Source organism: Rousettus aegyptiacus, unplaced genomic scaffold (assembly GCF_014176215.1).
Source record: "Rousettus aegyptiacus isolate mRouAeg1 unplaced genomic scaffold, mRouAeg1.p scaffold_m13_p_2, whole genome shotgun sequence".
NCBI lineage: Eukaryota > Metazoa > Chordata > Mammalia > Chiroptera > Pteropodidae > Rousettus > Rousettus aegyptiacus.
In genome coordinates this window covers 95,688,661-95,713,219 of record NW_023416295.1, presented here as the reverse complement: position 1 = coordinate 95,713,219, position 24,559 = coordinate 95,688,661, and the positions used below count along the sequence as shown (strand labels likewise).

At 46.6% G+C, this 24,559-nt stretch overlaps 1 protein-coding gene across 6 annotated transcripts in view; it reads right to left on the bottom strand.

Moving 5' to 3' along the window:
* Window positions 1-14: 14 nt before the first annotated feature.
* Window positions 15-24,559, bottom strand: part of SLC6A13 (solute carrier family 6 member 13) — a 38,779-nt gene continuing 14,234 nt past the window's right edge. For 4 of the 6 annotated variants that reach the window (XM_016142584.2, XM_016142592.2, XM_016142608.2 and 1 more), the window contains exons 3-15: window positions 22,739-22,873; window positions 21,088-21,228; window positions 17,654-17,738; window positions 16,865-16,997; window positions 15,841-15,975; window positions 8,683-8,786; window positions 7,649-7,773; window positions 5,922-6,034; window positions 5,470-5,607; window positions 4,626-4,728; window positions 4,051-4,151; window positions 2,929-3,099; window positions 15-2,631 (exon numbers count right to left, since the gene is read on the bottom strand). In XM_016142584.2, the coding sequence (XP_015998070.1) occupies window positions 2,509-2,631; window positions 2,929-3,099; window positions 4,051-4,151; window positions 4,626-4,728; window positions 5,470-5,607; window positions 5,922-6,034; window positions 7,649-7,773; window positions 8,683-8,786; window positions 15,841-15,975; window positions 16,865-16,997; window positions 17,654-17,738; window positions 21,088-21,228; window positions 22,739-22,873 (1,607 nt within the window). In that variant the 3' untranslated portion in view covers window positions 15-2,508. Of the gene's footprint in view, window positions 2,632-2,928; window positions 3,100-3,298; window positions 3,637-4,050; window positions 4,152-4,625; window positions 4,729-5,469; window positions 5,608-5,921; window positions 6,035-7,648; window positions 7,774-8,682; window positions 8,787-15,840; window positions 15,976-16,864; window positions 16,998-17,653; window positions 17,739-21,087; window positions 21,229-22,738; window positions 22,874-24,559 lie in introns of those variants that run through there. The other 2 variants (XR_001596663.2, XM_016142618.2) reach the window with 2 other exon arrangements.

Here is a 24,559-nt window from a genome sequence, read left to right as displayed (position 1 = left end):
TGCGAATCTCCCGGGCTTCTGCTTTCTCCCTTCAGCTCTCACTCGCCCCAAGGCTCTCTGCCTTTCTATTCTAACAGGTGTGGCCTCTAGACAAGAGAGGGCTCCCCTTCCTTTGTCTTCTTCCTCTGAGAACTGCAGGTTCCAATATCTGCACTTCCAGGCGGAGAGAGCAGATGGGGCTGAGCATGCCCTGCCCCCAACTACTTCTCCCTTAGCTAAAACCAAGTCTGGACATACCGGCTCCCTTTCGCCTCGGGGACACAGGCTTCTCTCTCATGTCTCTGCCTGTCATCCCCCTGGGCTGTTAGAGCAGATTCCCTTCGGCCACCTACCCCCAACTGGTTTAATGACCTCAGGGCTCCCACACCCATTACCTCATTTGAGCCCTACAGCAAACCTATGCGTGGCCGGGGTGCAGTTATTATCTCCATCTGAAAAAAACAAAGACCTGAATTCCAAGTAACTTGCACAAAGGTGGACAGCAAGTTAGAGGCATGTCAGTACTAGAACCCATATCTCCTGATTCTTAGGCCAATGGATGCTTTTCACACTATAGTCCACTATTAATGAATCTCCTAAACAGGATTCAAATCACCATGACTGAACTGCCTACATCCCTTCCTAGGTCTAGCAGATTCTTGCAACTTAGATCAGATGAATGGAGAGTGAGTCAGATAATAACCCTCAGAATGGCCTTCCCAGACAGCCTGACCTAAAGCATCAGGTTTCTTCTATAACGCAGTTATTCTTTCTTATAGCACTTTGCTCTTTCCTTTCATAGCATTTGTCAAAATTTGTTGCTGAAAAAACTGTGTCTATTTTCGCTCTTCATGTGTCATGAGCATAGCACAGCACTACATAGTAGGTGTTCCGGGAATATTGTCAGATCGATGGAGATGCCAGGTGTGTGGTATCTCGAGTCTCAGCATGTTTCTCTAGCAGATTTATTGCTCCCACTTTAGGCCTGTGACTGAGCTGGCACACAGGGGGCATGGCCACCCAGTCATTGTCCAGGAAGGAGCGGCCAAGGCCAACAGACAGCAGGGTTGCTTTCACTAATTCTAGCAAGCTCTAACAACAGCACAAAATCAAAATCTAAAGACTGGCAAAGATTCCAGCACATTTTCCCACTAACTAACTTATAAAAGAAAAAATGAAAAAAAGAACTGAGAAAACCATCCAGGGAATGCCCTGCACCCTTCATCTGAAGCTCTAGGAACCACCAGAAGCCCCCCTGGAACAGCGCCGGAGGAAAGCCATCAGGACAGAGGTGGAGACACAGGCAGTTACCAAAGCCTCCATATGTTCAGGGAGAACAGTCGTGTGAGTTCAGCCACTTAGACAAACACACACACACACACACACACACACACACACACACACACACACACACAAGCACCCACACACACTCACGCACACAAATACCTGAGCCCCAGATCCACACACCACTCAGGTAAGGCTGCAGAAACACACACGTGGGGTCCTCCGGGGCCAAAGCCGTGCCCACTGACCTCAAAGTAGGACGGGACCAGCCTGGGTCCTCCTTGCAGCCTAACCCTAAGAGTTCACGCAGCGCGGGCTCTGATAACGAAACCCATGGTCTGGGCAGTGCCGCCCCCGCGTGGCCGCGTCCGGCAGTGCCGCATCCAGCATCTATCCTCTTCCCAGCACCAGCCAGGAGGTCCTGAGGAAGTGGGGTCCCTCTGCTGGCTGAGCCAGGATAGTGCCCCGCTCGCCCGGTGCTGTTGATGCCTGCCACCTCTGGGCTGCGGCCACTGCGGTCCCTCTCTTAAGCCCCTTGCACCAGGCCCTGGGCAGGCACACACAGACACAAGTTGGGCAGGTGGGTTCAGGCAAGGACACAGCAAGAGGAATATGGGCAGAAGAAGCCAAACCACTCTTTCCTCTTCTTTCCTCTGGCTCAGGTCCCCTCCTTCATTCTTCCCTCCATTGCCTTTCCTATTCCACAGAGCGAAGGAGGAGTGAAAGGACTCTAGGAGAAGTATGGACAGAGGTGAGACAGACCCCCCTGGTCCAAGTGTCCGACGATAGAGGCTTTCAGCTGGGCCCCATCACCCTTCTCCCCATGGCAATCCCCTCTACTCAAGGTCCACAAGAACTCAGTGAGGGGAGAAAAGAAGGCGGAGGGGGTGGACCTTAAGCCACAGCTTTAAAGTGAAGAGAAAGTCAAGGCAGCAAGACAGAGGGGCAGGAACAAGGCAGAACTGCCAGCAGTCAGTGGGAAGAACTTGGATTTAATGGAATGAAAGTAAGAGGGCCCAGAAGCCAAACGGACCTCTCAGCCCAGCCACCAGCCCTCTTGATACTGGCATTTCACACCTGTTTAGCCTCCCCTGGGGCAGGGAAGTTGGGGTGGGAAGCAGCCAGCTCAGAAGGTGGATCCCCTTTGTCTTATCTACCCCTAAGGGACAGAGGGACTGGTCTGCCCTCCTCTTCTGCGGCTGTCCCCAAGGCCAGGCCTACAGGCAGTGTCCAAGGGTCTGCCCCCTAGCAGTGAGACTCCAGTTCTGTTGGCCTGAGAAGCGCTGTCCTGGGTGCAGCAGAGGCAGAGGGTCCTGCTCGGTCCCGTTGGGTCAGGTCCTCAGCTGGGCACACAAGCTGGCGAATTCTCTGCGAAGAGAGTTGAGGTGGCTGCCATGAGGTAGAGTGGGGGGCGAGTCAGCCAGCTTCCTGCATCACCAAAGTCTGCCTGCCTCCTCCCATATGGAAACGCGCCCTCCAGGTGCCAGGCCCACAATCACCACTGGCTCCAGTCTCCGTATGAGACTTGTCAGGACTCGCCCTGTCCCTCCCTGATCCCCACACCAGACTCGCCGACCCTGTGCACCTTGTGCACCAGCTGCTACCCTGGCAGGCACCGCTGACCGCCCTCCACCTCTGAAGGCCCCCTCCCTGCTAACTCTCTACCTCTCTGAAGGAACCTTTGAGGGCGCTGAGCTTGTAGAAGCTCCAGGCGGGAATGCAGACCATGGAGGACAGAGCCAGGAGCCAGCCCAGTGCGTCCCCCCACCAGGGGTATGTGTACTTCTTGTTGTAAGTCAGTGGAGTGTACTTGATCAAGGAAAAGAGGAAGGTGGCCTGAGGGCGAGAACAGAAGAGAAGGGGCTGGAGAGCAGGGGCGCTGTGCCCTCAGTGCCACGTGGAGGAGCCGGCAGAAATCGTGCTCCAAGCCTGGATTTTCTTCCAGGCTCTTGTGGATCACTCAGCCTCCAACCAACCTCCAGCCACATTCTGCTCAAAATCCCACACCCCCAATAGGTATTTTCAGGGTACCTACCCTGTCCCTCCACGGCCCCTGTGCCCCTGGGCACTTCTCCACGTGGCTGGCCTCCCAATTAGGACAAGATTGTGTGCCTGCCGGTGCTTTCAGTTGTTTAAGTTTCCTGCACCAGCAGGTGGCGCTGCGAGTACCTCAAGGGCAGGGGTCAGGCTTTATTACATCCTGCATACAGTGGGCACTCAGGGGAACTGTGGACACAAATGATAAGCCAGAGGAAGCAGCACAGCATGGTTCACGGCTCAGGTTCTGGAGCCAAGTCACCTGGGCTTGAATCCTAGCTCTCTGTCACTTTCTAGCTTGGGCAAATTTCTTAACCTCTTTGGCTTCAGTTTCATCTGTAAAATAAATATAATGGTAATTCTTACTTTGTGGGGTTCTTGTGAGGATTAAATGGGTTAAAATGTGTAAAGCACAAGGTAAGTGTTTTTGTATCTGTTGCTATCACTGTTGCTGTGGTTTATCGGTGTTTTTATGAGCAGCCCAATGCACTTGGGTTTCAGTCCTGCCTGTGACATTAGACTCCCACTGTGGTGTTAGTCAGACTGTCTGATAGCGCTGGACCTCAGTTTATCCTTCTGTGAAATGGAAAGGAAGACTCTATCTTGATGTCACTTTCTAGAATACAACAGGAGGATGAATGAAAATCTAAAGTGATGTTCAATCCCCATGGAGAAGACCCTTCTGGGGCTCACAGCCCACCTAGTCTCCTGCCACCACCATCTGGCTCCCCTCCCTGAAGGTTATCTTACTGTGCACACAGCTGGTGTGAGGAAGAGCCAACAATATTTGATAAGAGGCCATGGCCTGTACCCAATCATATCTTCGATGTTGTCATAGAAGCGCCCAGCTCCTACCATGAAGAGAAGGAAGGAAGGGAAAGAAAGGACATTCTTTAGCATCCAGAGCATCAGGATGGACCCACGCAGACCAGGAAGGGTAAGGACTAATAAACAGAAGACATCATGGTTGTCTTTACAGATTACTGCTGGGAGAGAACTCTTCCCTAGTACTCAGAGGCATAAATGGTAGTGGCAGCAAAGGCAACAACCTTCTGACTATCAAGACTGTTACAGGCCAAAAAAGTTTGGATAAGACAGGATATGGGTCCACCTGAGGTGGTCTAGGTGCAACCATAATCAGGAGGGCAGGCAAGGCAACCTCTGGGAGGGTCCTTCCAATGGTAGCAATTTAAGATTACTGAGATTTTTGAGGTTGGATAGGGGGGGAAATCTCAAGAAAAGGTGGGTGCGAGCGTTGGATGTCTCTCTTCTGTCTAGGGGCCCTGGGGTGGATGTGAGCACTGGGGTTAGGGACAGTCACTCACCATAGACCCAAGCTACACAGAGGGACTCAAAGATTGCCACGAACAGGAGGCACATGCCACTGGCTGCATAGTAATCAAAGAGCTGAAACACGTACATACCACCCTGCCCAGGAGGAGACAAAAAAAACAGCACTTTATCCGGAAGAAACAGACAGATTTCCCCCATGCCCCCAAGCCTCACACCCTTAGGGCACAGAACAGAGTTGGTGAGGATCACGAAAGACAGATATTAAAAGAGAATGTAATTTGTAAGCTGTAAGGCACTAGGCAGATACGAGGCAATAATTACTTTTACTTTTTATTATTGTTTTCAGACGAATGATAGATGAACTAAATAGCTATTGTTAGATTGTCTCTGAGAACATTTAGAGATTGACTCAGAAATCTAAGACATAATGTGTACTTTTCTGGCAAAACTCAGGATAGGATCTGTCATTGGTATTATCAAGCTGAGAAGCTCCATCTCCTTCCCTCTCCTTTGAGACATCACACATCCCCAGGGCTCCCTTTCTCTCTTTGAAGTTTATCCCTGGAACTCGGTGCAGCTGCCCGAGAAATTATGGAATCTTGCTGGAGAGGCAGTTTTTCCTAATCCAAGACTTCTCAACCATCGTTTCCATATTTTTTAGGTTACCGCGGAGCCAAAATACCCCTCACCTGTCCCCAGAAGCAGGTGGTCAATGCCCAAAGGCGAGAGGAAGGACCCGCCTACTTTGGGCTTCCTGTGGTTGGGAAAGGAGTGAGTCCCAGTGCCCAGAAACCATGGCAGCCTGCTCCATCTGACAGGTGGCAGCTGTCCACCTTTGCTCCTCCTTTGCACCCGATCCCCACCCTGAAGCCTCACCTCCGTGAGCATGATCAGCCCGAGGAGGAAGGAGGTGACAGACACTCCAAGGATGAGGACCTCCCTCCGATTCTTCTTACGAAACACATGTGGGTACATGTCCACCAGCGCCGTCACCAGGCTCTCTACGCACACAAACTGGATGAGAGGGCAAAAGAATTGGAGGGAAAGAGAGCTGCCAAAATAAGCTCCATCAACTCGCTCTGGCTTATGGCTCCCAGGGTCAGCTATGCCAGCCTCCCTCGTCTCAAGTCCCCAGAGCTGTCTTTACAAGTTAGGTCTGGGCCCACGCTTCAAAGCTCTTCCTGGTCCCTAGAAGGGCATCCACATCTGACATTCGCCCAGTCCCCAACTGTTTTAAGGTCCCTCAGGGTATCAAGTCCACTGCTCCCCCTCCCCCAGCTCGCCAACGCCCATCATCTTTTAGCCTCTGTGTGGCCACCTCTTGATACCTGGCTATCTAGTCCCAGGAGAACGACCATGAAGAAGAAGCAGCAGGCCCAGAGAGGAGAGAAGGGCAGCATCACCACAGCCCGGGGGTAGGCGATGAAAGCCAGGCCAGGACCTACGGCAGGAAGCAGAGGAACACGGCTCAGTGTGTGGGCCAGCTCCGGGGCACATGTGATCCCAGTGTGCTGCCAGGGAATAATGGGAGCCAGAGGCAACTTCACCCCAAAGTTATTATCACCACCACTGTCCTCACCTAGGAGAAATCACTCAAACTTCTACCTGGTCCCTAAACTTCCAAGCCACCACTGCTGTATTCTCATTTGCAGAAACAGAACGTAGAGGCTGTGGGTATAAAAGGCTTTGGAAAACAGAAAGGGGTATATCACACACATTTCTGTAAGCTCTACTCCAAATCCTTTGATCTCGTTCTCCAGATTTTTTGCCCCAAATCAGAGATTTCAAGCTTAAAACAAGTTCAGGGGCAGGCAGGCAGGCCCTGTACATAGGTGAAGCTGATCCAGTGTAAAATGAGGGAGTGGTGGGTCCTGATGAGACCTGGAGTCATCATGTCCCCGACAACTAAGGTATAATCACTGTGTGGTTTCTATAGAGAAAATGGTTCCAAGACTAGACTGGGCCTACGGCCACCAGTTTGGCACCTCTACACCCAGAGCCTTTCCCATCACCCTATGAGTGAACTGGCATTAATTTCAGAATACGACTGACATACAACCTCTCAAATAAATTAATGTTCCTCTCAGCTGGCTCAAATAGTAGGAACAGAGTCACCTGCCAGCACCTGGGTTCATCGATAGGAAGCTTCCTTTGAAACAAAGGGTGTGACCCTGTGACCTTTAACCTTGGACAGTCCTTTACCTCTCGAAGTGCACTCCCCGCACTGGTGAGATGGGGATGATACCAGCACTCACCTCACGGCTTTCCTTTGCGTGGTACAGGCAGAATGCGTCACACAGTGCCTGGCATATAGTAAGTGCTTAATAAAAGTAAAATATTATCATTTTTAATAAGGGTCAGCAATGTTAGTTGCCCAGTGCTTGGCACTCTATGTAACAAGGGTGGGTTTGTGAATGCTGTGATAAAAATTGTCTTGTTTCGGAGTGCAAGTGGGTGGTCCCCAAGAATAGGGAAGAGCAAAAGAAACAGCTTACCCAGATAGAGGACCAGTTCTCGATTTTATTTAGAAGAAGCAACAACAAGACTGCATGGTAGAAAAGCAGTCACTTAAAAAAGGAAGAAATGCTATCTGCCAACATAAACTCTGAGACAGTTTAAAGTGAATAAGTCAAAATGCAAAACAGTATATATAGTATGTTATCAATTGGTTTTTTAAAAGGGGGAGGGAGAAATAGAAATAGTAGTATGTACCTAAGTATGAATGAATATGTGTGTGTATATGAGTGTGTATTTCTTTCTCATGTACACCTAAACTATTTCTGGAGGGATAAACATGAACCTGATAACACTGGTGACCTCCAGTGTAAAGAACCGCAGGCTGGGGTGGGAAGAAAAGTGATCACTGTACCCATTCACCCTTTGAAGCTGGATTTACTGTTTTTAAGTCTTCCCCCAGGTCTCCCTGGGGTGTATCCACTGAAAGGTGACCAGAGCTCACCTACGGTGAAGGTGACAATAGAAACGCTTCTGGAACCCAGTTGGCAAAGGTTTAAAACTCACAGAATCCATGGCCTTGAGCCTCCCCAACACTCACCTGACTCGGCCACCTCAGAGATGGGTACCCCCTGCTCTTGGGACATGAAGCCCAGGATGGAGAAGATGGCAAACCCGGCCACAAAGCTGGTGCCACTGTTGAGGAAGCAGAGGGCCATGCAGTCCCTGTGGGGAGTGGAGGAGGTGGAAACAGGTGGGTCAAAAGGGCTGCAGGGCCTCCGGTCAGAGCCAATGGGAACCCCAGGGGAGCCCTGCCCTTCAGGGCAGACAGGCCAGAGGGGCTGCCTCACAGAATTAAGATGAACATTTAAGGGACGGTTCTGCTTTCCCTGCTCCATTAGCTTACGCTTGAAATAAATCAAGGTAGTCCTAAAAGAATGAGGCTCTGAGAAGGTAAAATATTAATCTGAAAATTACAAACTGCCACACAGTCTCCCCTCCCCGCCATACTGCAACCTCACCTTTGGAACACCACCGCTCTGACACAATTCAGCGTGGCGTGCCAATGTTGAGGACATAGGCCTGGGAAATCCCAAGCAACAGATAATTCTCAGTCACCTAAATTTTGATTCTAAAATGCATAATATGATATTTTCAGCTAATATTAAAATTGGCTTACATTCTCTAATATGAACCAGGTAGGCCAAGGGAACCACGGGGAGGAGACATGAGCTGGGCGAGGAGTGCAGGGAAGCACGTAAGGATCCACGTTTGCTGGGGCAAATGCACGAAGCGGGCAAGACTGAGGCTCCACTGCATGGCATGACGACTCGCGTCTCGGGCTTGCCTCCGCGCCCACTGACCTCTACCTTAGCCAGGACCCAGGCCGGGCTCCCGCTTGGTTTCCCAGCCAACCCAAACTCTCCCATTCTTTTGGAAGCAGTCCCTTTGCCCATGCTGCGCTGGGCTCCTTTCAGTAATTGGCAGCCCTGGAGTATTGGAAAGTGGGGTGAAGGGTGGGGCTGGGCGAATCCATGAGCTGGTGCACCCTCTCAATCACCCCTGATCCTGCATGGCTGGAGGGACAGTAGAGAGATGTGGGTTTGTGGCTCAGGCCCCACTCCCCCAAGTCACCTGTAGCAGTTGTTGTGGTACTTGTTGTAGCTGCCCAGGGCCGTCAGGCACCCTAGACAGATAGCGAAGGAGAAGAAGATCTGGGTGCCCGCATCCATCCACACCTACACAGGGAAAAGGCAAGAAAGCTGCGCCCCAGGGAAGCCAGGGCACCTGGGCTCTGTGAGAGCACGCAGGAGAGCCAGACACTGTGAACCCTGCTCTCAGGCTGTGCGGGGCCCCCCTACAACCCTGCCGGCCCAATGGGCTTGACTTCCTGGGCCCGCAGATAGGGTTTCTCGGGCACTACTAGGGTGGCCTAGGCATTCAAAGACGACGACGAAAGGACCCGTGGTGGAGGAAGACGGGAAGGTGGGAGGGTGCTGTAGACGTAAGCTAGGCAGCTAGGCGGGCACCAGGTTTTCATCATGGAAACAAAGCCTTGGTTCTGCCTCCATGTTCTCCTGTCCTGGGCTCTCCTGGTGATGTGACCAGTTTGGAAGGAATCCAGACACAGGATCTCTAGGCTAATGGGTCCTTATTATCAGTGCCATTGTGGGCATGTAGCTTTGCTCGTCATGCCTCAAAGCTTTATGAAAAACAGGAAGCGTAATCCTCAGCTCACAAAAAGCAAGAGGATGAACAGAAATGCATCTGTAAAGGACTTTGTACTCCTTGGGGGAGGGGCGGAGAGTTCAGCTAAACAGAGGGTATGGTTGTCACCGTTATTATCTCAGCTGCTGACCAAGCCTGTGTATGTTATGATTTAGATTTAACAGCTAGAATAACATCCCAAAGGGAAAGAACATCAAGACAAACAAGACTAAGCAACCCTGCAGATAGGCAGGAGGTGGGGTCCTGGGGTTACAGACTTTCCCAGGCACCTCCTGCCTTCAGAGGATATGAGCTCTACGAGTGAGCACTGAGCTATGGACGGAGACATCAACAGGCAGGGACCCCAACATCTCCGTGTTCCCCATGTCTTATCTTTTGCCTGGATCTCCCCCAGTAGCCCCAAAACAGGCCCCTGCTTTCTTTTCACTAGTACCGGTGTCCCAAGGCCCCCACACACCAGAGCCTCAGCTTCTTTCTGTGCAAAGCTCCTCAGTCCCTTACCTGCCTCTCCCTGCCTCTCTAACCATCACCACCACCCTCAACCTCCTTTTCTCTTGTTCTCTGATTCACCGCACCAAAGTGGATACAGGGGACTCGCTGACAAGCTGACTACATCAGAATCACATTGATTCCTCGGCCAACATCCCCAGCTGAGATACTGAATCTCTAGGGCTAAAGGAGAACCCAGAAGTCTGTATTATTTTCAGAGCTTAATGGGTGATCCTACTGAGCAGTTAGATGTGAGAATCACTGCCCTACAGCCCCCGGCGTTAGGGACCCAATCGAAGCACTCACTCTTCTTGTTACAGTTGTTTCTGCAGGAATGGGGAAAGAGCAGGGAAGGATGGTGAAGAAAAAAGGAGACTGTCTCTAGCCTCCTGTCCCCTCTGCTCACTGTGACTCCCATCCCCAAGGTATTCTGCGCTGCTGGAGCTGCCCCCAGGGAAAAGGGCTCAGGGGCAGATCCAGAAGGGCCTGGCAAGCAAGAAATAGCACAAAGGATGGAAACACCTGGGGACTTTTTTAAACTTGAGGAAATTATATCGGGAAAGGAGAGAAGGCATCAGGGTTTATTTCAGAAGCGAAAAAAGGAAAGGGTAGGAATGAAAAGAAAAAACCTGCAGCCAAGAAGGAAGGTGCTTGCAAAATTCAGTGTGATGCCACAAAGTTTGAGGCTAAGCCTTGCGTGGTCTATTTGCTCCTTTTTTTAATTCTAAAATTCTGTTCCCCGCCTCCCCCCACCAGATACTGTGAAATGGTCATCTCAAGAAAACTCAGTGACCTCTGGTCTGAAGGTCACTCTGTTCTATTTCGTTCTTGCTCACTCAGTAGATTACAAGCGGCTCTGAGCTTGTACAGCAAGGATTTACCCAGGGTCAGAGATGTAGGGCTGGGAGCGATGCTTATCTGCCTAGGGATCACGCAGTAATAAGATCAGGTGATCTCTCCCAAACAAGTCATCCAGGCCTAAGGTGTTTGCTCCCATGCTTCTCAGTACACAGGATGTGGATGGACCCACACGTTACCAGGGAAACCATCAGCGCCAGCAGAGACGTCTGTGGCCGCCCCTATGCCGGCAGGGGGTGCAAATCCTGTGGTTATGAAGCTTTCTAAACTTGGGCTTGGGAAGAAAAATTATGACTTGGCAGTTCACCTCACCCTGCGGGGGAAAGACTAAGACTGAGTTGGGAGAAGAGGTTAATGAGAACAAAGAAAATTACAGCAGGAGGGCTGAGAGTTCAGAGTGCAAGGGTCAGATATGGTGCCTTTGACTGGAATCCCCCTTACTGGGAGCTTGGCAAACCCCAGCTCTCTGCACAGCTGCTGACTGGGCAAGCCTGCTGGGATGGGGGAAAGGAATGAGGTCAGAAGAAGGAACAAGCAGGGCAAGCGGTTCTGTTCCCACCACAGGCGACCGACTCTCTGCCCATGCCGGGAGCCCTGGTTTCTAGGACAAAACTCCAAGGTGTCTTTGGCTGGGGCAGAAGACTGACCAAGAATAAAAGAAGTGTGAAAACCACTTGGTGGGTATATGCAAAAAAAGAGTCCTCTGGGGCATAGAAGAAGAGAGGGACCTCTAGGAGGTTCAGGAAGGGTGCTTTCAACTTTGAGTCCAACCCCTTTTAGAAAGGCAATAGTATGTAATGGAAAAAACCTGGGCTTTGGAGTCAAAATGAACTGGGCTCAATCACTAACTCTATCAATTACTAGCTGTGTGATCTTAGGAAAGTCACTTAACTTCTCTGAACCTTACTTCTCTATTCAGGAAAATGGGTATAATAACAAATAATGTATGTAAAATGCTTAACATAAATAAATATTAGTTCCCTATCCCACCTGAAATAATTCTGGAATAATAAAAAACAGCCCTTAAGACTCTCAAATAATTAATATTCTTTAGAAAATGAATATCATGGTGATTAAGATAGCAGACTCCAAAAGACAACTTGGGATAAGACCCAAGTCCCGCCCCCCCACCCCCCGCACCCACCACACACACACACACGCACACACACACTATGCTAGTTTTGTGGTTTGGGGCAAATTTCTTAAGTTTTCTGAGTTTCAGTTTCTTCATCTGTAAAATGAAGCTAACACCTAACTAACTCCCAGGGTTGGTGGAAAGATTAAACCGTGTCATACATTCAGTAAAGCGCCTGGTGAATAATAAGCACATGATCAATGTGTCAGCTACTGCTGCTGTTTGTCATTGGCTTATTTTAAAAAAGCAACTCACCTTACGGTAATGGCGAGGTCCCATGGATTTCAATGTAAAAAATATATATATGTGTGTATATATATACACACACATATTTTTTATATATTTTCATATATATTTATATATAAATATATGTGTATATGTGTGTATATATACACATACATATGTATATATACACATACATACATATATATTTTTATATATAAAAATATATATACATATATATATACAATATATATGCACACATATATGCACACACGTGTGTGTGTGTGTGTGTGTGTGTGTGTGTATAAAAGACTCATTCTAATCAATAGTTAGAATAGCTTAGCATAGAGATTTAAAAGTTTCAACAAAGGCTCTTTGGACACATTATCCTCCAAGCCCTGCCCTCATCAACCTAACAAAGTACAGTAGAACAGTCAAAAGGAAAGAAACAAGTGCCAGAATAAAGCATACACTGTACCAGTGGAACCCTGAGTCTCCAGTGGCCTTCCCCATGCGAAAGAGACAAGCCCCGGGGAACACCGGGAGAGGCAGCAGCCTTCCTGGCACGCAGCAAGGCTGGCGAAAGGAGAAGAGGAAACCAGATAACCCAGCATTGTCTCTGCCTGACTCCCTGCTCCCACACTGAGTGCTTGCCAGAGAGATGTCTTTGGTTTTTGTGTTGGGTAGCAGGAATTTTACACCTTTGCTCAAGTGCCAGGCAAATGCCAGTTGGAATTATCATACTTTCTGGGGAGTGCCAACTACAATCAATTAGGGCTCTGGCAGGGAGCCTCGCCCGGCAGGGGCGTGCTCTGCTCACAGACAACAAAGGCCTCACTTCAGCATGGGACCAGGACCAGGCCATTTATAAGGCATCTCAGAAGCTCAGGACCAAGTCTGGCTCTGGAAACATCTCCCTCCCCACAGCCTCAGAGGACTTAGAAGACATATGCTCCCTGCACACCCTACAGCTGGCTGGGGTTAGAAGGATGGTATCCTCGAGACTCGATTAAGATGTCTTATCTCCTTCAGTAAACTAAACACAGAATTATGGCCTTATTAACTCTCAGAGTTGAAGGCTATCTGGTCTGCTTTCTTTATATTTGATGGAAGATGATAGATAGATGATTGATAGATAGAGCACTCTGCCTAGAATAGGTCTGACACATAATAGATGCTTAACAAATTCTGCTAAACAAATGAGCTATGAGGTAGACTTCGTAAAGTATGTGGAATTTGTCATCATTTGGACCTGGATTCCAGGTACAGGTACGAGTATAGAAAGTTCTTTAAGTTCTCTAGTCCTTAATTCCTTATCTGTAAAATAAGGATATCTCATTGATCAGCTGTGAGAATTAGCTGAAACCATGTGTGTAAACCTCTTAATGTCAGAGATGTAGTAAGTAATCAAAAACTGTTGACTATAAATCACTGATCAGGACAAACAAGGCATTGATTACAGAAGCCATAAATCAGTTCCAGAAATACTGGACCCTTTCTCCTTCACTCTCTCAGCCAACCTGCCTGTCTCTTGGCCTGAACGTGTCCCTCCTTCCCAGCCTGACCTGCAAATGATTGCGTACTTTGCAGCATAGCTGCACCTTGGGTCACATCTCCTCTCCCCCCAAACCACAGTGGCTCCCTGTTGCACAGGTGCTCCAAGCCAGACTCTACACCTATCCTTCAAAGCCTTCCTTCAACTCTGCTGCCCCACAACCCTCTGCTTGCTACCTACTTTCTTTCACGACCCTTGGGTTCCAGGTAAGCCAAGAGCTTACAATTCACAAAATCAAAATACACTTTGTTTGGCCTGCCACTTACTCGCTGTGTGACCTTGGGCCCGGTTGGCTCATCTGTGCAATGAGGAGTTTGCACTAGGTGATCTCTGGAGCCCTTTTAGCTCCAAAGGCTATGGCTCTACAGTTTGACTCCAAAGCCTGCCTGCAGCTCTCGCGCCCCACGTGGAGATGATGCAGCTGCGACCTGTATCTCTGTTATGTTTAAGAAGTAGGAGAGGGGAAGGATAAGCTTGTGTCCCATCAGAAGATCATTGAAAAATGCCCAGAACTCAAGGCTACTTGACTCCACGGGGAGGCCTGGCAGTCCCTGTGGAACTCCAGATGGAAGAAGTCATAACTCTGCCAGGGCGGCTGGGAGAATTGGGACTAATTGAGCTCTGCATCACCCCAAATTCTGCACAAGGAGGAGCTATTGCTTCTGTGTCAGTTGAGTCCCTAGCCTCAGAGGGATGGCGGAAGTGTGTGCCGCTCCCTTTTCTCTTGCTCTCTGTCAGCAATTCCAGAGACTGTGCTTGTGCTTTACTCTTTAAAATGTTTGAACAGCCATCCACTTGGTCATCTTCTCTGTGCTGGGCTCCTCCCACCCTAAGTCTTGTCAGGGCCTCTGTCATAGAAAACCTCCTCCAGCACTAAGGGAGGATCTCCCCAGGGAGGAAGAGGCAGGGCACGGAGCTGGGTAACACATCTTAGGGATCAAAACTTCTGGCTTTAACTGAAGTGTCCTACGATAGATGACTGGATAAAGAAGCTATGGCACATACATACAATGGAATATTACTCGGCCATAAAAAGAGATGAAATACTGCCATTTGCGACCACATGGATGGACCTCGAGATAATAATCATGCTAAGCAAAATAAGCCAGACAGAAAAAGTTGAAAATAACATGATATCACTTATATGTGGGATATAAACCTAAAAGCAACAAATGAACAGGACAAACAGAGACTCATGGACATGGATGATAGACTAGTGGTTACCAGAGGACTATAGACTAGTGGTTACTAGTTGAGTGGGGGTGGAGGGGGGAGGTAGATGGGGTAAAGGGGGTCAAATATAAGGTTTAGAGGGAGGGCAAAGTGGGTAAAGGGAATCAAATATATGGTAGCTGAATGACACTGGACTTTGGGTGGTAAACACACAATAGAATACACAGATATCAAATAATAATGTACGCCAGAAAATTATATAATTGTATTAACCAATGTTACCCCAATAAACTTAATTTTTAAAAATTAATTAATTGATTGATTTTTTAAAATGACTTGAACGAGGAGAAAAAAGTAAATGAATTATTTTAATGGTTAATAAAGATACCCAGCTCAACAGCAGGGGGTGAAATTTAAAAAAATATTTTCCCTTGGAAAAAAATAAAACTTTTGGCTTTTCCCCCTTTCAAAATGGCTGCCAAACAGGAGCAGGCAAGAAATCAGTCAGAAGCAGTGGCTTCTTATTTCAGGCCCCGTTTTACAAACGCCTCTAACAGCATGGTCCCCTCTCTTGGAGAGAGAGGGCGACCCACAAAGAAGCTGGCTGAGGGGAGTGAAGAGGCAAGGAAGGGCCTCTTGACAACTGACCGAAACTCAACACCAGCCCAGCTGGGAGGGCCTGGGAGGGGCTGTGGAACTGGGCCTAGGAATGGGCCATGTGACACAGGGAAGAAACCAAAAGGGGCTGGTGGAGATTTAAGAAATAGAGAGGAAGCTAGGTGTGAAATGAGATCTCCAAGTGAAAAAATTCAAAAAGAGGATGGGCACATGTGGAGGAATGGAACCAGCCTGAGAGTAAAGACTGTTAGTGACATATTTGCTGCCCCTGAGAAACATTAGTAGGGCCCCCCTCCGGCTTTCCTGGCAGCTGTGAACCAAGGAAGGGGACCACGAACAGCTGCTAACAGACGTCTGCAACACCCCCCCACGCACACACGCACACACACCACCACCACCACCACGGAACCCTTAGGGCTGAGCCAGAAGCAGGGATGTCCCACCAGTGCACAGAGAAGGTCAACATTCAAGTGCCTTCAGGACCACATGATAGCACTTGTCTATGGCTTCTTACCTGGGGATCCCGCAGACGAGTGAGGTTTGGGTACAGATAAAACTGAATTCCTTGGGCTGCCCCAGGCAGCGTCACCCCTCGAATTAACAGGACCACCAGCATGAGGTAAGGGAATGTGGCTGTGAAGTACACCACCTGACCAAGGGGCAGATGAGAGACAAGAAACTCATCATTGAGGAGGAACAGGGGCTGGAGACCCTGCAGGGATGCTGGAGGCAGGAGCTCCCCACCTACAGAGGAGGTCAAAGTGGCTCCTCTTCTGCCCTTACATCCTCACCCCTGCCGCTGCTTAGTTCCACCTCTCCCCTGCCATGAGCCACAACCTCTCCTCTCCCTCCCCCTTCTAGCTTAAAGCACTCATCCTCCCCCTAACACATACCCAGTAAATATTTGTTGAGTGATTGCATGAACTTAGGCATTCTCCCAACAAGTATGTTTAGATTTATGGCAAGGGTTGTCAGGTGTGAAAAGATCTGTAACACATGATCCCTGTCCTTGCAGAGCTTACAAGCCTAGTGCCACCAGACGACCAGATTAGGAAGGAAGCCTTGTCAGAGGCCTCCATGGCAAGAGTCCAGAAGAACTCAGAATGCCCTTCTAACACCTCATACACTCGAGGACAAAGAGTTCCCTCAAGTTCTCAGGTTGGCTGAGAATTGTTTTGAGACTAATAGCCTTAATGGAACTCTTTTTCTAAAGAAGTGTTATATGAACGAGGGAGCCGTGAACTGTGTTCAATTTGCAATGTGTCCACACATATGGTATATTCCAAGATGAACTTCCTCTGGAAGTGTCTTTCTTGTCTTTCTCTCCCTCTCTCTCAATCTTCCCAAATAGCAAAAGGACGTGGAATTAGATCCAGGAGAGGCACAGAATCAAAGAAGGGCACCACATAAAATTTTCACTGGGTCATTTCCTCCTTCCCATTCTTGACTAGGCTACCACCCAGGAAACTCTTGGGTGACTGAAACCCTAGTGAGGGCAGAGAGTCCTGGGATGGGCTGACCAGCTCTCCAACACGGACCTTGCCCGTGGACTTGACCCCCTTCCAGATGCAGAAGTAGCAGATGACCCAGGCAAGCAGGAGACATAAAACCAGTTCCCAGCGCAGGGCCCCCAGGTGCTGGATGCCATCAGAGATCTTCAGGACCCGCCTCCTGGGGAGAGAAGTTTGAGCCCGGCTCCACTTTTGCTGCTGGCCTTCTTTTTGCAGCCCACATGTCTTGGGCAGCAAGCCATGCCTCCAGGCTCTTGTCCAAAGGCTTGTTAGCTCTTGTTGCCCGAAAACATGAGGCTCTTCTTTACCCAGAGATGGGGGTACATACAGAGGAAGGCAAACATAAACTATTCCCAGATAAGTTTGCTCTGGGAGGTTGAGTATCAATGTAACCTGGAGAAGGAGGCACAAACATGTTTTCTCAACCAGAGTTTTAGGACATGTTGATATTAGGAATCGTGCCCAAGTTGAACAGTAGTACTGGGGAGAGAGGAAGTGCGCATGCAACTGAAGAGAAGAGTGTGGTTAGGAGCGTGGGCACACATGCATTTACACTATCTGACATGAGCATGGACACATGGGCGAGGGAAAGCAGGCACACCAGAGGAAAGCTGTGAAAGTCTCATCTCTGAAACCAGTTCTACATTAGCCACAAATATAGGCACAATAGCAAAAAAGCCACTTAGGTGACAAGGCCACCGAAGAAGGAAATGGAGATTCTTCCCTTGCACTGAGAGCCACAGCTGCATGAACCATCCCCGTGCCCTTCTTTCAAGCAAACAACCCACATTAGAATGGGGAATGAGGCTCACTTACTCCCAGAACTCGATGACAGGAGAGGTGGCATTCTCAGAGGTCACATTCAGGGAGCCATTGATCCTCTGGAACTCCACACAGTGTTCTACGCATAGGTCCCAGGGAAGGAAGCAAGAGTAAATCATAAGCCAGTACTTGGGGTGAAATTTTAAGAGAATGGAAGTAAGGTATCTGGAAGGAAAAGGGCTGAAGTTGTGTATACAATACATTCTTAAGCACATAACGACCTCAACAAACCCGCCCCACCCTCTCTCACACACTTTTACTTGTCGGTTTTTAAATGTTTGGTACATATTCTTTAAAAGCATGATCACATGGCATCCGGAAAGATGCTCTGCATGCCGTCTGCTCCGAAGCATATAAATATTTCTGTGTAACTGTTGTGTATAAACTCATGAGCTTTCAGGAATAAGAATGCCTTCTAGGGAAGTGATGCTGCTGAGCGGCTAAAGCACACAGGTACAGGTAAAGGTACAGACACAAGAAACTCTAGCTGGAATCCTGCCCCTCTGGTCATTCACTGTTGACTCCCTAAGCTTCACTTGCCCCATCTCTAAAATGAACATAAGAATATATATTTGTAAGATCGATAGGGGATTAAATGCAAATATCTCTGTGAAGTGCTCTATAAGTAGTGGCTCCTAATTATCTGTACATGACTTTGGAGTTTCGCAAAGAGTTTCCACACTGTTTTTTACATTTTATTAGTACAGTAATCTGAGAAAATTTTAAGACATATGTTTTCCCCATTGTACACATAACGAAGTAAGTCTGCTTAGAAATGGCCTGTCTTAGTTTATACGTGACTGAGGGAGGGCTAGAATCCGGTCAAGCAAATTGTGTATATTCCACCTTCAGAATATCTGGAATCTGACTTTTCTTGTCACCATCACCATTACCACCACCCTGGTGCAGGTCACCGTCATCTCATGCCCCCACCAACTGGCTTCCAGTTTCCACTCTAGCCTCCCTAGTCAAATCTCCATACAGTCAGAGAGATATTATTTAAATTTAAGTCACATTTTATGTCACGCCCCGGTTTAAAAACTTCCGATGGGTTTCCTATCCCACGCAGAGAAAAAAGCCAAAATCCTATAGTCACACCCAAGGCCCTAATTTTCTACCCTGTCCCTCCAGCCTCATTTCCCACTGCTCCCCACTCAGCACTCCGGCCACATGAATTCTTTGTTGTTCCCTGGGTGCCACAGGCACAGATGCTAAAAGCACTGGCACCCCAGGATCTTTGATTGGGTGTCTCTTCTACCTAGTGTCTGCCCTCTGCCACCCCAATGGCTCACTCCCCCTCCTCCCTCAGAGCATCACTTACTCAGATGGCAACTTCTCGGGGAGGCCTTCCTTGATAGCCCATTTAAAATTACAGCCCCCTCACCCCTAAAACTCCTAATCCTTCCTCCCTGTTTTATTTTTCTCTGCAGTATTTCTTCTAACATGGTAGTTATTTCTCACTTATTTTACGGTCTGTCTCCTGTCACTAGAATGACAACTCCATGCAAGCAGGGACCTGCATCTTCATACATTACCACATCATCCCCAGTGCTTAGAACAGAGCCTGGCATAGTCGGAGCTCAGTAATATCTGTTGAATGATTGAATGCCAATCAAGCACTCTTTTCACTAGACATACCACTTTCCTTGAAGCTACAGCACACCCAGAAAAATGTTGTTTCATCTTGACAGGGCGGGACTTCCTATGCTAGTAAAGATGCTAGGCTTGGAGTAAAACAAGACTCATTAGGAGAAGTGTCCAAAATATCAATAAGCAGAAGACTTGGGTATTGAGTTTGCCTCAGAATTGTCTCAGAGACACCCACCACCCCCAATCAACCTAAAGGCAGATGGACCTAACAATGCCCTGAAGCAAAAGTCCAAAGCCACTAGAACTTCATGAAATTTTACAAGAGGAACTCCACTGAGGTCTGGATAAATCAACCATCTGGGTAAATCAACCACCTGACAAAGCTGGTTGTCAAGGGTGATTTCAGTGCACATAGATGAAAGGAAAGAAGCAAGCAAGGGAGAGAGGTAGGGGGTAAGAGAAAAAAGAAGGAAGGAAGGAGGGAGGGAGAGAGGAAAAGAAGAAGAAAAATATATCATATAAAGAAAATATTAGAATAAAACAGATTTTTGAAACTTGATTTATTCAACAGATATTTTTGCATGATCGTGATGTAGGCAGCACTGTGCTAGGCACGAAGGCTGTAAAGATAAAGACACCCTTTCTGCCTTCGAGATCTTGCTGACCTGTGAGAAAACCAGACCGACAAACAGACAAAAACCAGCATAGGAGCCACAGCAGGGCCAGGGGTCAGTGCAGGTCCTGACAGATACATTTGAGAAGAACCTAATACATCTTGAGGTGTCAGGGGAGGTACCTCCAAGATTTGACTTTTCACTTGAAAAATGGTGGAATGGAGCTGGTGGCAGAGATCCTCCAGGGAATGCCTGGAAAGGGAGCATAAAGTTTGAGGGCAAGAGGGGCCTTGAACACCATACTAAACATTGCAGAAATGTGCCTCCTTGCTAAGTAAAAGATCCAAACTACAGATTAGATCTGAGTAATTTAACCGAACAAAAATAATTAATCAAGGCACAGGTAAGCCCTGACAAGCCCTGAGTGATATCTGGGCAGTGAGAGCAAGACAATAGCACTGAGTTCCCAAACAGGACAGGTCCAATATGCTTTCTATCTGCACCACCCAAGTGTGGCCACTAGCCGTGTATGGCCCTTTACTTTTAAATTAATTAAAATTAAATAAATTTTTTTTAATTCAGTTCTTCACATACACTAGCCACATTTCAAGTTCTCAAAAACCACCACGTTGACTACCATTCTCGACAGTATATCACCACAAAGTTCTTTTGGACAGCACTACCCCAGGTATTCTTAATTTTTCGTTACTTTCAATTCATTAGACTCAGCAGTTCTATTGCCATAGATGGCTCGTGCAGTCTTACAAGGATGAGAGAAAATTAATTGCTATCATAAATTTTATTGATGACATACAAAACTGCTTATTCTCTGGTTAAATCCAGATAAATTGTAAGTTGGAAAGACCTAAAATAGTATCAGAGAGAAGACATGAAAAACAAAAAAATGAACAAACAATGTATACATGTATCAACTAATCATATTTCAAATCTGAATAAATAAATAGTAAACCACATAGTCAGTTCTATTCATAATACATGAATTCATAATACATTAATTGAATAGACTTTAAAATTCTTTGGCATTTTGCCTGTGATGCTGGTGAAATCTCGCTCTTATCTTTGACGTAAGATCTCCATAACCCACTTGGCAGATGTCTAGTACGTTATGGTTGGGAATTTGGTTGCCTGGGATATAGTGTCAATCCCACCCCTGGTTTAGGTGGCAGAACAGCAGGAGGAAATGAACTCTGGAGATGACCTTACCTGTATTCCACTCATTGCGGCAGCTTCCCCAGGGGAGGTCGATAGTGAAGCTGCTAAAGAGGTAGAAGAGGGCCCAGGCCAGAACGATGATGTAGTAGATGTTGAGGAGGATGACGATCATCTGAGAGGCATAGCCGATGCCTGGATGGGGAGAGGGGCAGAATTGGGCTAGGGACAGTGGCAGATTTCTCACACATTACCCACCCCTGCTCCACCGTCAGTGTCCTAAAACAGAAACTGCTGGGGCCTAGGCTCCTGGCTCTCTTCTCTCCCTCCCCAGCAGGCAGGAGTGTGCTGCCTGCTCCAACAGCCTTTCCTAAGTCAGAAAGGGACTTTTCCCCCCTGCCCTCTGCTGCCCTATTTCTGGCTTCCTGTGAGCTGTCATCTTTATTAAGTTCTGAAAGATCACTGACTCGAAGTTTTTTTTCAAATGTATAAGACTAAGTCCAAAGCAAAGAACTATTAAATAAATTAGGATATATTTACTTGGTAGAAATTTATGTGATCATTAAAAGATTGTTGTAGAAAATGAAAAACAACACTAACTGAAAAAGGGATGTAAACTGTGCATATTCTATATTAATAGATATGTAAACTCTACATACAGAGAAGGGAAGAATGAAATAAAAGCCCCAAACTGGAAATAATCCAAATGTTCTTCAGTGTGTAAATGGTTAAATAAATTGTGATACATCTATACCATGGAATACTACTCAGCAACAAAAAGGAATGAACTATTGATACAAGAACAAGCTGGGTGGATCTCAAGGGTATCATGCTAAGTGAAAAAGCCAATCTCAAACGGTTCTATACTGTGTGTTTCCATCTACATAACATCCTCAAAATGACAAAATTATAAAGGTAGAGAACAAATTAGTGCTTGCTAGAGGCTGGGGGTGGGGCAATGTGGCGACGGAGGAGTAGCAAGACGGAGATCTTTGTGGCGATGGAGCAGTTCTCCAAGTGGATCGTGGTGGTGGTTGCATAAATCTACACACGCACAGTGAGAAAATTACACAGAATTATACTTACACAGACACAAATGAGTGCAAGGAAAACTGGTGAAATGGAAATAAGGTCTGGATAGTACCAACATTGGTTTCCAAGTTGTGATATTGTTCCATAGTTGTGTAAGATGTTACCATTGGTAAAACTGGGTGAAAGATACACGTGACCTCTCTGTACTATTTTTGCAACTTTCGTGAATATATAATTATTTCGAAATAGAAACCTAAGAAAATCCTGCATCGAGAGAAATATTGAAATAAACACTAATTTTAAAAGCTATCGTTTCAAGATGGTAGAATTATTAATGATATTTTTCTGACTTAAAATTCTCCTTTAAAATGTTTTATAATTAAGTGTTTTCAAAACTACAGAATCATTGTTGCATATTTTTAAAATATATAGCTAAAATAGCTTTGCACTCTACTTGTTTAACCTAAAGCTTTTGCCCCCTCCTCATCCCCATCTTCTCCATTCTCTGATGGACTAGGCGATTAGCTCAGTGCTGGGCCCATAAATGGAGGGTTTAGTATAATGACACAGAGTCTTATCTCAGTCAGCACTGCTACTAAACCACTCAGTCATTCCAAATAAGGTTTATAACCCCAAGCGCAGACACCCAGGAATCAGGCACATAGCTACTCACCCTCAAAGATGGGGCAGATCTTCCTCCAGGCTGTGACACCGCCCTGGCTAGTGTACTGGCCCAGTGCTGTCTCCAAAAGGAAGACAGGAATACCACAGGTAAAGAGGAAGATGAGGTAGGGGATGAAAAAGGCACCTGTGGGTGGGAAACAGGCTGTCCATTACCTGGCACTAGTCTCCTCATGGTCCACATTCATCTTTATCCATTACCACCCCATACTGCCCATCAGAATCCCAGGGGTGGAGGACATGAAAAAGTGCGGTGGACATCTGTCCAGATATCTGGAACCATAGCAGAGATCAAGAGTCAACAAATTACCTAGATCTAACCAGTCCTTTTTTTCACTCTGAAGTTTCAATCTATACCTACCAAGATTTGCTCCCCATTGAACATCAATAATTGCCTAAATAACACCTAACTTGTAGCAATAACAAGTTCATTGAATAATGGATATACAGAAGCTTTAACACAGCTCACAGACTATAAATATTTTCAAGAAAATAATTGTTTTTAGTGTTAGAGAGAAACTTTTAGCGGGCTGAATTCAGATTTCCCTTTAATAATTCTTTCTGCTTCTATTTTCACAATCATTGGATGAGACAAGTTTACCAGTGCTAGAAACACGGGCATTTTCTCCACCATGGACCTGTCAAAGTGGACAGGGGAGTTCACAGAGTACCCGCAAGGATAGACCTTCACAGAGAGGGAGATTCAAATACCTGCAGAGAATCCCTTTCTAGCTTTTAACTGAATACTGGTCAGCACTTGTGTGTGAAGAAACTACCCAAGGTAAGAAGGATAAAAAATAAAAATAAAAAATAAAAAGCATTCAAAAGATTGAGATTACGGTACTCACATAAGCCTGGGAAGAGTGCCTGTTTCCACCAGCTAGACTAGATAATCTCAGGGTTCAAGGGCATTGAGAATAGAAAGCATCTCCTCAGTAGTGCAGAATAATTAGTCCTAGATTTAACACAGTTCTGATTCTGCCTAACAAATCATAAAAGCAAACCCCAAAAGGATCAAATAACTTCACTGGTCCCAGAAAAAAAGCTCAAGAATATTTACAGAAATAGAAAAATACTCAGCAACCAGTAAGGCAAAAATCACCAAATCTGGCATCCAATCAAAAACTACCAGGAAAACAAAGAAGCAGGAAAATGTTACTCATAATGAGTAAATAAATCAACCAATCAAAGCCATCTGCAGATGTGAGAATAAGCAGATGAGGACATTAAAATAGTTATTATAATTGTATTCCATATATTCAAAAAGTTAGACAGAAACATGAAAGATATTGAAAAGTTTCAAATCAAACTTCTAGAAATAAAAACCACAATGTAGGAGATGAAGAATACACTGGATGGTATTAATGGCAAATTAGACATAGCAGAAGAAAAGATTAGTGAACTCAAACCACAAAAGTAGAAATTATCCAAAATAAAACAGAGGTAAATGAGAATTATTTTAAAAAATAGTGCCAGTGAGCTGACAACTTTAAGAAGCTTAATATACTTGTAATTGAAGTCTCTGAAGGAGAAAAAAGAGAAAGCGGGGTCAAAATTTTTTAAAGAAATAACAGCTAAAAATTTTCCAAATTTGATGAAACTCTAACTCCACAGATCCAAGAAGCTCACTGAGCCCCTACATAGAAAACTTGAAAGAAACTAGAACAAGGGACATCATAATCAAATTATTTAAGCCAATGATTAAGAGTTTTAAGAAGAAATCTTAAGAGGAACCAAAAGGAAAAAAAAGACATATGTACAGAGAAACAAAAATAAGGATGACATCAAATTTCTCATTGGAAACAATGCGAGT